Consider the following 13,265-nt stretch of genomic DNA (forward strand, 5'->3'; position numbering starts at 1 on the left):
CTGACCCAAAGGCTTGGGATGGGACTGGGGCCTTCATCCCAACCAAGGGCCAGCAATAGGGGATGGGAGAAGGGAGCAGTGCTGGGGTCAGCCCCACCGGGAGCAGGGCGATGGCACCAGTGTGGAGAGAGAATCAGAGTCAAAAGAGGAGGAACTCGAAGGCAGAGCCATTGGGAGGACTGGGAGCAGCCTGGGGGCGAGCCCCATGGCCCCTCACTCGATCAGCTCCACGTAGTTGGCCGGGAACATGCCAAAGTGGCCGTCGGGGCCGTACCCGCGCCACCAGCCCTCATCGATCATCTCGATGTTGGTGATGATGTTCTCTGGATCAAAGGAGATCTCAGTGTCATCGGCTGGAATGAGGCAGAGAGAGGGAGGGAAGAGAGGGAAGTGAGAAACAGATGTTAGGGGAGAAAGAGATGGAGATGCAGCATCTCCCATGGAGATGCTGGGAGGGCTGGAGCAGCTCTGCTCTGGAGCCAGGCTGAGAGAGCTGGGCTGGGGCAGCCTGGAGAAGAGAAGGCTCCTGAAGGGGAGACCTTAGAGCAGCTCCAGTGCCTAAAGGGGCTGCAGGGAACCTGGAGAGGGGCTTGGGACAAGGGCCTGTAGGGACAGGGCAAGGGGAATGGCTTGAACCTGCCCGAGGGGAGACTGAGCTGAGCTCTTAGGCAGAAGCTCTTCCCTGTGAGGGTGCTGAGGCGCTGGCACAGGGTGCCCAGAGAAGCTGTGGCTGCCCCATCCCTGGCAGTGCTCAAGGCCAGGTTGGACACAGGGGCTTGGAGCAAGCTGCTCCAGTGGAAGGGGTCCCTGCCCATGTCAGAGATTGGAGCTGGATGGGCTTTAAGCTCCCTTCAACCCAAACCACTCCAGCCCCAGTCTGGGTGTAAGACCCTCTATGGAGGAGCAAGATGGAAACAGACTGGACCCAGCAAGCCCCCCTCCCTAGGGTCAGAGGGGGAGCTGGGCTCTGCAGCTCCTACCAGCCTGGTAGTCATATAGCGCCCGGGCACAGATCCCCTTCCCCGTCAGGTCCGGCTGCTGGTACTCCACCGGGTACTCGTATTTGGCATCATCCACATGTTCCTTCAGGAAGGAGAGAGAAGAACAGGAGTTACCAGTGTGCAGGATGCAGTGGGGCTTTGTTAGCAGAGCAAGGGGCTGCAGAACAGGCTCTCACCACCCCAACACAATGGGGTGCACATCACAACCCGCCTTGGTTCACTGGGTGGACGGGGAGTTGTTGAACTGCAGGAGAAACAGTGGGAAGGAGGTGTACAACACCCAGAGGCTCGGAGCAGCCCCCAAAGGATCAGAGCATTGTGTGCAGGAGGTTGGCTCTGGGAAGCTCACACCAAGTGTCTCTATGGACTCCTAAAGGAGCATCCTAACCAGAAGCACCAGAAACCAGCAGCAGGCAACCCCTCTGGCAGCAGCCAGTCCACATCCCTTGGGATCTCTGCTGCAGACAGGGGTTCACCGTCCCCATGGATGCACCCGTTGAAGCTGGACCAGCTCCAGTTTCAGCCCCAGCCCTGCTCCTCTGGAAGCTGAACCCTTCCAGACAGATTTGGGAATGAGCAGATCAAGTCTGTCTGAAATGCTTCTGTGTTTGAGAGCCGGGAAGGGGCGGATGACTAAAGGAGAGGAAACCACAGGGCCACCGCATCTCCAAGGGAAACACTGCAGCATGACACAACCCTGCTATTAGACAGTGGAGAAGCTGACAGAGCACACCACAGAGCTGGGCTTTGTCTGCTCTGATGGGCTGGGACGTGCAAAGCAGGAGGAGGAGGAGAGAGGCTGCTGAGAGCCTTCCCCATCATCACCTCCTAGGGCAGTCGGTGAGAGGGGCTCAGAGCCAACACGGCTCCCTGTTGGCAATGGGAAGGATGCAGCAGCATTCCCATGGGGATGCAGCCCGAGCTTGGGGGATCCCCACTGGTTTTAGATCCCATTGCACCAACCTGAGGGGGTTCTTCATAGATGGCTGAGGAGTCCGGTGGCTCCTCATAGAGGTTTGCCTCTTCCTCATGGGAAGCTGGGACGCTGGAATTGTACCCCGAGTCTCGCCCTGTGAAGGAAGCACACGGGATCTCACCACGGTACCCCCAAAACCTCCCCCTCGCCCCTCACTGGTCCAGCTCCTGCTCCAGGCTGAAGTGCCACCAAACTCATGATGCATGGATGCTCCCTGACCTCCTGCCCAGCAAGCACAAACCCATGGGGCCAGTGGGGGCTTATGGAATGATAGGAAAGACAAGGGAGAGATCCAGGCCCTCCAATGGGGAAAGGAAGAAGCTTGCTCAGGATGAACCATTCCCAAGCTGCTCCTCAAGCCTGATGGGGAAGGCTTGGTGCAGAGACCCTGGTCAAGAGCAGCATCTAGTGGTGACTGCGGTAGCCTTGGGCAGGGCCGTGAGCAGCACGGGGCCAAGCAGCAGGGATGTGAACACCCCAATGTCACCCTCAGCCCATGGGGAGACCCTTTGGATGCAACCAGCCCTCCTCCAGGCTTGCTCTCCCCATACAGACCTCCTGGAGAGGACAGAGCAGAGCAAGCTCTCCCCAGCACGGGTCCCTCTCCCTGCCATCACCCCAGTGAGGGCAGCGATGTGCAGGGAGCCCTGCAACCGTGCACTGACAACAGGCACCAACCCTCTGCCTTCCCTGGGGTGATGAAACAGCCCTGACCGCCCGAGCTGCTCCTGCACAGGGGCAGAAAAGGTCCTTGGCTTCTCTCGAAGGCATTTTGGAAAGGCCTGGGAGCAAACTTCACATCCCCTGCAGCAGGAGGGGCTCTGGGGGTGCACGGAGCTGAATTTCAGCCTTTCAGCCAGGAGATGTCCTCAGCCCCTCGGCCACTGAGCCCTCTGCTTATCACAGACTCAGCCTGGTCACTGTTGGAAGGGAGCTTAAAGCTCATCCAGCTCCAATCCTTTCCATGGGCAGGGACCCCTTCCACTGGAGCAGCTTGCTCCAAGCCCCTGTGTCCAACCTGGCCTTGAGCACTGCCAGGGATGGGGCAGCCACAGCTTCTCTGGGCACCCTGTGCCAGTGCCTCAGCACCCTCACAGGGAAGAGCTTCTGCCTAAGAGCTCAGCTCAGTCTCCCCTCGGGCAGGTTCAAGCCATTCCCCTTGGCCTGTCCCTACAAGCCCTTGTCCCAAGCCCCTCTCCAGGTTCCCTGCAGCCCCTTCAGGCACTGGAAGGCTGAAGGAGGCAACGCAGGGACCTCCCCAGCAGGCAGCAGTAACTCCCCTCCTTCCCCAGCCTCAGCATCACGCTCAGCCCTGGGACAAACTCTGGTTTCTGGCCTGAAGACCTGAACCAGAAACTCAGAGCCTGGCCTCAAGCTGCCCCTTGGGGACTCTGTCAGTGCACAGCTACACCACGTACCTGCTGCGGGCACCGGAGAGGCTGGAGGCGTCCCCCGGGCACCAGAGGGGATGAAGGCGGTGGGAGCAGTGCCCCGGGCAGGGGACACGGGGCAGGCAGGGCTCGGGGCTGAGTCCACCTCCTTCTGCAGGAAAGGGCTGCGAAGCTTGCCTAGGAAAGGATAGGGATGAGCTGCAGGAGCAGGGCCAGTGCTGAGGCTTCCTCCATGCAGCAACAGCTCCATGGCCCAAAGGGTTCAGTTACAGAGGGGGGCTGTCGGGTGCTTTTTGCCATAGGAGCCCCCAGCTCCATCAGCCTCCTAAGCAGGATTTTCCAGCTCTAATCCTGGCTGTGGAAAACGAGTTTGTCTCCTGGTTACAGCAGGAGCTGCAGCACAAAGAAGAGAAAGGCACGTTTTGGGGGGAGGAAGAGTTCTGGGGAGGATGGGGTCACCCAGGCCCTGAATTCCAGACATTAGGAGCAGCAATGGGAGGGGTAGGATTCAAACTGCTCCTTTGGCAGCGGGTAACTCTGCCTGTATCTCCTCCATCTACACCTCCAAAGGCAAACAAAAGCAAAGCAGGAGAGTTACGAGGCAAACCCTACCCCAGCACAGCCCTGAACAAGCACCAAGGCTCACAAACCTGCCCTCAGCCCCTGGGTTTTACCAGTACCAGGGCACTTGTCTCCCTTTCCACCACTGGAAGCCACTGGGGAGGGAAACCCCAAGGGATTGTGTGCTCCTATCACAGAAGTGCTTCTTCCAGATGAACTCCAGATAGATGGGAGGAGGCTGAGCTGCCTGAGAGCATTGAGCTAGCACGGGTGCTCAGCTGCTTCCTCAGCTGCTTTCAGCTTTGCTTCCTCAGCTTCCTGCTTTCTATCTGATCAGATCTTAGAGCAGATTGGTCTCTTCTGAAAGAACACACTGCTGCTTGGTTCAGCCAGTGGAAAACGGGGGGAATGAATCACAGAATCAGCCAGGTTGGAAAAGCCCTTTAAGCTCACCCAGTCCAACCCTTACCCCAGCGCTGCCACGGCCACCCCATGGCACTGAGGGGGTGTGAGCACCTGCAGGGACCCTGCCCTGGGCAGCCTGTTCCAATGCCTGAGCACCCTCTGGGGCAGGAATTGTTCCTCAGCTCCATCTAAACCTGCCCTGGTGCAGCTTGAGGCCGGTTCCTCTTGTCCCATCCCTTGTTCCTTGGGAGCAGAGCCCAGCTCCATCCTCCTGTCAGGCAGTTGGAGGCAGCCATCAGGTCCCCCCTGAGCCTTCCCTTCTCCATCTGAACCCCCCAGGTCCCTCAGCCCTTCCCCATCACCCCTGTGCTCCAGGCCCTGCACCAGCTCCATTCCCTTCTCTGGCCCCGCTCCAGCCCCTCAATGTCTCCCTTGTAGTGAGGGCCCAGAACTGAACACAGGGTTCAAGGTGCAGCCTCCCCAGTGCCCAGTGCAGGTGAATGGATGGCAGCCAGGACACACCAGGACAGGGGTCCCTTTCTACCATTAATATGCTTGATTTTCATTTTAAATACGAAGTTTAAGCTCCAGAAGCAGAGCCAAAGCATGAAAACTCTCACCCCAGCTGCCAAATCCTGGCACAGCCCCCAGCAAGAGCCTTACCATGGAAAACTACATGGGCTGGGTGTGACATTGCCCACGGCAGAGAACACTGTGGGGGGGCAGGAACTGTGGCCTCACAGGTAACACACAGAGGCTGACCCAGGATTGGGATTGGGATTGGGATTGGGAACCAGCTCCTTGCTGTACCTGGCTGCGAAGCCACTGCTGCCTCCACTGGCACCGACCTCTCCCTCTGCTTGAAGATGTCCCGGGGGTTCACCTCTCTCTGTGCTATCAGCGAGGCAGCCTCCTGCAAAGGGAAGAGCCCAGGGTCAATGCCCCCCCTATGGAGCCAAAGGAGGATGGGAGCAGGGAGCCTGGCTCTGTACCTGTGCCTTCTCCACCGACTCACTCCTTGTGATGCCCTTCTGCCTCCTGGCCTCGTACTCCTCTGCCCGCTCCTTCTGCAGCACAAGAGGGTTTCCTGCAGGCTCTGGGGGGGCCCGGCCAGCCCCAATCTCCCCAGGCAGCCCCAAGGACTGGGGAAATGGGAACAGGGAACAGCCACGGTGCTGGAGGGTGAATGAGGAGAAACCCCCTGCAGCTGGAGCGAGATGCAGGTTTGCTGGGCTCCAGATACGGACTCAGTTTCCTCCAGGCTCTTCTCCACACTGAGCTCTCAGTGCCTGGGGAGCTCCTCCATCAACCTCCTGCCCCTGCCCCACAGCACCCTGTGCTCTCCATCATGGACACTGGGGGAAGAAACAGGGGCTAACACTGAAGCTCACCCATTGCTGCTGCTCCTTGTCCCTGAGCTCTGCCTCTTGCTGCTGCTGGAGTCTCCTGGGGAGGCAAGTGATAAAGTGAGGTTAGCAACCAGGCAGGATGAGGGCTTTGCCCTGCATGGGGCTGCTCTGGGACCTTGCCCTGCTGAGCTACCCAGGGAAGAGCACAGGAAGGACACTGCCCCTCACTGCTGGGCCGGATGAGGAGCCTCAGGCCACCCCTGGAGCTGTGCAGGGGGCAAGGGCAGAGGGGCAGAGCAGCAGCAGCTCTTCCTCCAGCAGCACAGACACGAGCATCCGGCATGGAGGGACCAGGCAGACTTCCCCATCCGAGCTCCAAACAGGAAGGCAGTGCCCACTGCTGCTGCAGAGCGAGCTCCACCGCCCAACACAGGCTCAGAGAGGAAGGAAATCAGCAGAGAGAGCACAATGCCGGGCCCTGCACATGCTGCCTCCTCTCTGCAGGGCTCAGAGCCCTCCATCAGCCAGCCTGAACCCCTGGTACCCCACAAACAGTGGCTATGGGCTTCAGTAACACGTTTCAGGCTTGGTCCTGGGGCAGGGAGAGCCATGGATGCTGCTGGACGTGGCTGTGGTTTGGCCAGGGAGATGCTATCCCCACTCAAGCTGGAGGAGCCCACAGCCCGGCCAACCCTCCAGGACAGTGAGCAAAGGGAACTCAACCCCTTCCCATCAGCAGGAGCAGAGCGATGCTGGCTCGGGCCCCACAAGCACTAGGAGGGGGATCAGAGCCCCAAAGGCAGAGCACCACGGGGCTGAACCTGCCCCAGTGTGACCTGAAGCCAATCCCCTTCACACCCCATTGTTCCCTCTGCATCACAAGGAACATAAAGTGTCCAACAGTTTTCAGGTAGTCTGATCCCAGCAAAAATACTGGATGGACTAGGGGCATGGGGAACTGAAGACCTGTTTCTCCTAGAGGAGGTGAAGAAGATAGAAACAGTAATGTTAAATATCTTTGTGGTGGGACTAATCTGAAGAAAGTATGTGCTTGTTTGATGATGTGGAATGAAAGGAGGTTCATTTGCAGATTACCTGGAAGGTGTTAATGGCCAGATAAGACCATTTTTTCCCAAATTTGGTAGGTGAAGTGATTTAGCTGTGATTTAACTTTTCCATTTTCATAAAGTTTTATAATTGTAGGCATTGTCACTTTGGGTTAAACAGAAAGGTAAGCAAACTTTTCCTTAAATCTAATAACCTCTGCCCTTTTTTTGCAAAACCTGAAGATGTATTCCTTCAAAAACCCTGTTTGAATGAACTGTGCACCAGTTTGCAGCCCCACTGAAGTAAAACAAAGTAAATGAATTCATACAGAACACTGGAACAGGCTGCCCAGGGAGGTTGTGGAGTCTCCTTCTCTGGAGCCATTCAAAACCCGCCTGGACACGTTCCTGTGTAACCTTATCCAGGTGTTCCTGCTCCGGCAGGGGGATTGGACTGGATGAGCTTTTGAGGTCGCTTCCTATCTCTAACATACTGGGGTACTGTGATGCTGTGAAGTGGAAGTGCAGTGACTGCAGCAGCAGGGAATGCACACACAGGAGCTGAGGAACAGCTCTGCCCGCAGCTCGGAAGGGACAAGGGCACCCCTGAGAGCAGAGCCAAGAGACCCCAAGAGCAGGATGGGCTCTGAGCAGCGCCAGTGGCAGGGACTCACTTTTGGGCTTCGATCTCATTGGATCTCGCTTTGAATCTCTGCTCCCTCCCTGCTGCTTCCTGCAGCTCCCGCTCCCTCCGCTCCCGCTCCAGCCGCTGCCGCTCCTCCTCTGCTCTCCTCTTCTCCTCCAGCCTCCGGTTCTCTTCATCCTTCTACCAGGGCACACACAGCAGAGCACGGGGTTGATGCTGCTGGGCCTTACCCACACCGTGCCACCAATGCACCCAGCTCCATCCTCACTTGGGGTCTGGATCCTGACTCCAGGCAGGTCAGAGAGGGAAGGTGCAGATGGAGACAAACCTCCCCCTAAAGCCTCCCCCTCCAGCACCCACCTCTGCTTTGGCCCAGAAGTTATCCTTATTGACCCTCTTGATTTCGGACATCGCGTTCGTCTTCTGATAGACAGAGCCCTGGGGGAGGCAAAGGCAGCACCTGTGAGCAGCAGGCACTGAGCAACCCCACAGGAAGCCCCCCATTGGAGCCAACTCACCACAGGAGCCTGAGGGCCCGAGTCCTGGAACTTGCTGTTCTCCTTGTGGAAGCTGTAGTTGGCCCCAGAGGCCTTGGCCACCTTCTCCATGATGAGCTCAGGCTCCACGTCCTCCTCGGCGCGAGCGTTGATGGTGACATGAGCCCCCTGAGCAGGGGGAAAGGCAAGCAGGGAGTGAGAGGGTGGCTCTAGGAGCCACTAAACCAACCCATCACACTGCCTTGATGGGTCCCATCTGTGCTCCCAGAGCTCCCAAGGGAAGGAGAAGGGCTCAGGTGAGTACAAGAGGTCCCCAGCCGTGTTAAGATATCCCAACACTGAGAAATCAAACATTCCCTGGGGATCAAAGGGGCTTTTCCCCCTCCTCTGCAGTCTCCAGAGCTGGTTTTGACTGCAGAAGGGTTGTGACAGTGGAGGGAGCCCCGAGCTCCCGCCTGCAGACACCTCTGTGCCACCCAAAGAGCAGTGTGAGCCGAGCAGGGTCCCCATGGCCATTCCCTAAGCCAGGGGCCATGGATGTGGGGAGGAAGCAGGGAAGAGGAGCAGACCTTTAGGAAGTTGGCTACGGTGCTGAGGTGGTTGGCGCAGGCTCCTTTCCTCACGTCATTCACACCTTCCCCAGTCTGTGAAGAGAGTGGAGGCCAGGTTGGACACAGGGGCTTGGAGCAAGCTGCTCCAGTGGAAGGGGTCCCTGCTGTGGCAGGGGATGGAGCTGGGTGAGGTTTAAGCTCCCTTCAACCCAAACCATTCCATGATGCTATGACAATGGCAGCACCATGAGGGCTCCAGGCTCCTGCCCCCCCTCAGGTGCTTCACTCAACCCATCCTAGATGGGTTCAGAGCCATTTGCCAGCAGTGTCACCAGCAGCCAAGCGAGCTCCATGGCCAGAGAGCTGCAACAGGGAAGGGAATCCTCCCTGTTTCTCTTTGCCTGCATCCATGGGGCTTGGGCTATGCATCCACAGCAGTGGGCATGGGAAGTCCTTGGTACTGCAGCTTGGTGGAAGGGATTCAATGTGCAGGAAGGGAGCAATTCCAAAGGGAATTGAAGGGAGAAACGGTGATTTCCCCCCCGAGGCCCTTCCTGGGAAAGGTGAAGGCCAGTCCCCACTCACCCAGTTGATGAGGACGTATTTGGGCAGGCCGGAGTTGGGGTCCTTCACCCTGCAGAAGGCGTACATCACCTTCCCGCTGTTGAGCTCCTCCACCATCTCCTCCAGGCCACCATCTGCCCCAGGAGGGAAAGGAGAGGCTGTGAGGCAGGTACCCACAGTGGGAAGGATGCTCCTACCCAAACCCATGCTGCAAGGAGAGCACCTCCACCACCAGCAAACAGCATGGGGAGGATCAGGGCAGTCCTGAGCAGCAAAGGAGGAACCAGCTGGGCCTTGTTCCCCTCCCTCCTTCCACCTCTGGCGCTTCACCAAGCAGGAAGCTGGTGCAGGGTAAAGCAGGAGGAAACCCCAGCCCGCACCCTCCTCACTGGTGTAACCCCCAGGGCAGGGCTCAGGGATGGAGAAGCAGAGCCCAGCTCTGCTCAGTGACCAGAGGGTGCTCGATGGGCAGGGCTGCGCTGCCCCATGGACCGCAGCATCGCTCCTGCTGGAAGATGAGGCCAAAAAACTGCCAGAAAAGGAGAGAAAACACAAAAAAAGGCCGTGTCTTTTCAAGAGAAACATCCCCCGGCCACAGCTCCTCCTGCTTGGGGTTGTGGGACCCTTGGAAAAGCAGTGACTGCTTTCCAGCAGGTCTCTGCACTGCACTAGGACCCGCCGCCCCGTTTCACAGTATCACAGTACCCCAGTATGTTAGAGATTGGAAGGGACCTCTTGTGTTCCAGTTTGCACCCATTGCCCCTTGTCCTATCATTGTTTGCCACTGAGAAGAGCCTGGCTCCATCCTCGGGACACTCCCCCTTTATATATTGATATACACTAATAAGGTCACCCCTCGGTCTCCTCTTCTCCAAGCTATAGAGACCCAGCTCCCTCAGTCTCTCCTCATAAGGGAGATGCTCCACTCCCTTCATCATCTCAGTTGCCCTGCGCTGGACTCTCTCCAGCAGGTCCCTGTCCTCCTTAAACTGAGGGGCCCAGAACTGGACACAATATTCCAGATGGGGTCTCACCAGGGCAGAGTAGAGGGGAAGGAGAACCTCTCTCGACCTACTAACCACCCCCCTTCTAATACACCCCAGGATGCCATTGGCCTTCTTGGCCACAAGGGCACAGTGTCGGCTCATGGTCACCCTGTCGTCCACCAGGACCCCCAGGTCCCTCTCCCCTACACTGCTCTCTAACAGGTCGTTCCCCAACCTATACTGGAACCTGGGGTTGTTCCTGCCCAGATGCAGGACTCTACACTTTCCCTTGTTCTATTTCATCAAGTTACTCCCTGCCCAACTCCCCAACCCCAAGCACCGAGAGCTTGTGGATTGTGAGGAACCGCTTCCAAATGGGAAAGGCAATCGGGCAGGGAACGCTGCAGGATGCAGATGGAGAGCAGAGCATCCTGCCTGCCTGCACTGCCCCAGCTCCAGCAGCCACATAAGGAACACACACACTGACCCCCATCAAGTGGGGAAGCAAAGAGAGCAGAGCAGCAGCAGCCTGGAATCACCAGCCTGGGAAAGCCAGGAAGCGCTTCCCGGTCCTTCCTTTGTGGGCAGCTGGGATCTAAACCCCTGCAGAGAGGCACCGGGACCCAAACTTCACAACCTTATGGAAAAACACCAGGAAAAGAGACCCAGAACCTGCCCCAAGCCCCCCCCACTGCTCCCATGCTCAGGGCTTGAGGCACAAACACAGCACAGGACCCTGCTGGATGCGGGGTGCAGAGCCCTGCAAACAGCCCCATCCTCATCCATGGTCCCCCCCCCTGCACTCACCCCCGGAGCCGGCCACGCGCAGGTCGTTGCTGTTGCCTTCGTAGGTGAACAGAGCCCTGAAGTGAAGGCAAGAGCGGAGCTGAGCCCCTGCGGTGCACCCCAAAAGCTCACGGTGCCCTTTGGGGTGTCCTCGCCCCAATGCACACACTGCAATGGGGTCCCCGTGCTGCCTGCCCCCCAACACCACACATCCCCTGATCTCTGCCCCCACATCCCCACCACCCCCTCACCTCCAGTCCCTGCCATGCACCCCACAGATACCCCCACGCTGCTCATTCACAGTTCCCACCCCACAGCCCCACTGAGGCACCAGCCAAGCCTTAAACCTTCCCCTATGCACCCCCAAAACCCTACCTGCCCCCCCCAACCTCCCTATCCAGGTTCCACTTCTGCCTCCCACTCCCCCTCAGATTCCCACCCTATACACCCTACAACCCCCTGGAACACCCCCACATGCACCCCCACAGCACCCATATGCATCCCACAGCCTCCACATGCACCCCACATCCCCCTCATGCACCCCACATCCCCCCATCACTCTCATGCACCCATCCCCCCATACACTCCACACCCCTCCCCATCACCCCCATGCACCCCACATCCCCCCATCACCCCCATGCACCCATCCTCCCCCATCCCCCATGCACCCCACATCCCCCCATTGCTCCCATACACCCCACATCCCCCCATCACCCCACCCCCACCCCCCCACATCCCCCCATCGCCCCCATGCACCCAACCCCCCATCCCCCCATGCACCCCACATCCCCCCATGCACCCCACATCCCCCATCACCCACATGCACCCATCCCCCCCCATGCACCCCACATCCCCCCATCCCCCCCATACACCCAACCCCCCATCCCCCCATGCACCCCACATCCCCCCATCACCCCCATGCACCCATCCCCCATCACCCCCACGCATCCCACATCCCATCACCCCCGTGCACCCCCCATCCCCCCCATGCACCCCACATCCCTTCCGGGCCCCCTCACTCTCCCTTTCCGGACCCTTCCCGCCCGCCTCCGGCCCTCACCAGTCCGTCGGGCTCCCCGCCGCCACCACCCGCCCGTAGGCCTCCTGCAGCGCCCGCCCGTTCTTGCCGAGGTTCAGCGCCATGACACCGACAGCTCCGGCTCCGGCCCGGCCCGGCCCCGCCGCGCTGCCGCGGGCCCGCCCCGGAACCGCACCGGCACGGCCCGCCCCCTGCACCGGCAGGCCACGCCCCCTCGGCTAACCCCGCCCCTTGGCCTCGAGGCCACGCCCCCTACGCAACCCCGCCCCGATCTGCACGCCCCTGATTAAACCACGCCCCCTCGCTTCTAGGCCGCGCCCCGATCGCCCCTCCCCATGACTGCTCTGCAGACCACGCCCCCAACGACCACGCCCCTCTTATTGCCCCGCCCCTCCCCTCACGGGGATTCGGGGCTCCCCCCGGACTCGCCGGGCCCGGCCCCGTCCTTTGGTGGCTCACGGGGACCTTGACCCCCGGTCCCCCATCCCGGGGCAGCTCTGGGAGACCCCGCCTCAAACCAGGTTTTGGAGAGCCCCATCCCAGAGCAGTTTTTGGGGTGGTTCTCGGGGTCCCCTCTCCCATCACAACCCCAGGGGTCCCCAACCCCCAGCGTGGCCCCACACCCTGCACCCCAAGACACCCAGACATGGCCCCAGTGCCCCCCACTTCCAGGGCTCCAACGCAGCCTCTCCAAATCCCCCTCTCGCTCCAGGATTGAGACAAATCCATGGATTTCCCCATTTTCCATCTTGCCAAGCTCTGCCTGGAGCCCCCACGATGTCCAAGGATTCCAGGGCAGCTGAAGCTCCTGGGCAGCCACAGGTCCTGGAGCAGCTGAGGCTCCTGGGGTGTCTGAGGGTCCTGGGGTGTCCGATGGTCCCAGCTCACCACTCCATCCCATGGACCTCCCATCCCACCATCATCTCTTCCACCCCATGGACCTCCCATCCCACAATCATCTCCATCCGATGGACCTCCCATCCCACCATCATCTCCTCCATCCCATGGACCTCCCATCCCACCATCATCTCCTCCGTCCCGTGGACCTCCCATCCCACCATCATCTCCTCCATCCCATGAACCTCCCATCCCACCATCATCTGCTCCATCCCATGGACCTCCCATCCCACCATCATCTCCATCCCAGGACCTCCCATCCCACCATCATCTCCTCCATCCCACGGACCTCCCATCCCACCATCATCTCCTCCATCCCGTGGACCTCCCATCCCACCATCATCTCCTCCATCCCATGGACCTCCCATCCCACGGACCTCCCATCCCACCATCATCTCCTCCATCCCATGGACCTCCCATCCCACCATCATCTCCTCCATCCCATGGACCTCCCATCCCACCATCATCTCCTCCATCCCATGGACCTCCCATCCCACCATCATCTGCTCCATCCCATGGACCTCCCATCCCACCATCATCTCCTCCATCCCGTGGACCTCCCACCCCACC

The 13,265-nt window shown here is 59.5% G+C and overlaps 1 protein-coding gene across 2 annotated transcripts; it reads right to left on the reverse strand.

The window, feature by feature from the left end:
- Positions 1-12: 12 nt before the first annotated feature.
- On the reverse strand, positions 13-11,980 carry DBNL (drebrin like). 2 transcript variants are annotated; one of them, XM_061351834.1, is made up of 14 exons: positions 11,820-11,977; positions 10,781-10,836; positions 9,009-9,121; positions 8,442-8,516; positions 7,894-8,040; positions 7,736-7,813; positions 7,404-7,555; positions 5,726-5,780; positions 5,327-5,401; positions 5,145-5,247; positions 3,396-3,545; positions 1,965-2,071; positions 981-1,083; positions 13-353 (listed from the first exon to the last, which is right to left on the reverse strand). In XM_061351834.1, exons 1-14 carry the CDS (start codon positions 11,900-11,902, stop codon positions 214-216), a joined length of 1,437 nt encoding a protein of 478 aa, XP_061207818.1. In that variant the 5' UTR covers positions 11,903-11,977; the 3' UTR covers positions 13-213. The 2 variants fall into 2 exon arrangements, with proteins under 2 accessions (XP_061207818.1, XP_061207819.1); XM_061351835.1 differs by lacking the exon at positions 8,442-8,516 and having other exon boundaries at positions 11,820-11,980.
- Between the last annotated feature and the right edge of the window lie 1,285 nt (positions 11,981-13,265).

This window comes from Neopsephotus bourkii, unplaced genomic scaffold (assembly GCF_033783945.1).
Source record: "Neopsephotus bourkii isolate Nb327-2 ecotype Australia unplaced genomic scaffold, CSIRO-AGI_Nbou_v1 NB_610, whole genome shotgun sequence".
Classification (NCBI taxonomy): Eukaryota; Metazoa; Chordata; class Aves; order Psittaciformes; family Psittacidae; genus Neopsephotus; species Neopsephotus bourkii.

What these genes read in the sequence shown, in the direction of transcription:
- DBNL (XM_061351834.1), bottom strand. Translation starts at nt 11,902, where the DNA reads ATGGCGCTGAACCTCGGCAAGAACGGGCGGGCGCTGCAGGAGGCCTAC. An exon ending in ACAAGGAGCAGCAGCAATGG is followed by an intron (nt 5,402 to 5,725) that starts GTGAGCTTCAGT and finishes CTTGTGCTGCAG; the next exon opens with AAGGAGCGGGCAGAGGAGTA. An exon ending in AGCAGTGGCTTCGCAGCCAG is followed by an intron (nt 3,546 to 5,144) that starts GTACAGCAAGGA and finishes ATCCTTTCCTAG; the next exon opens with GCAAGCTTCGCAGCCCTTTC.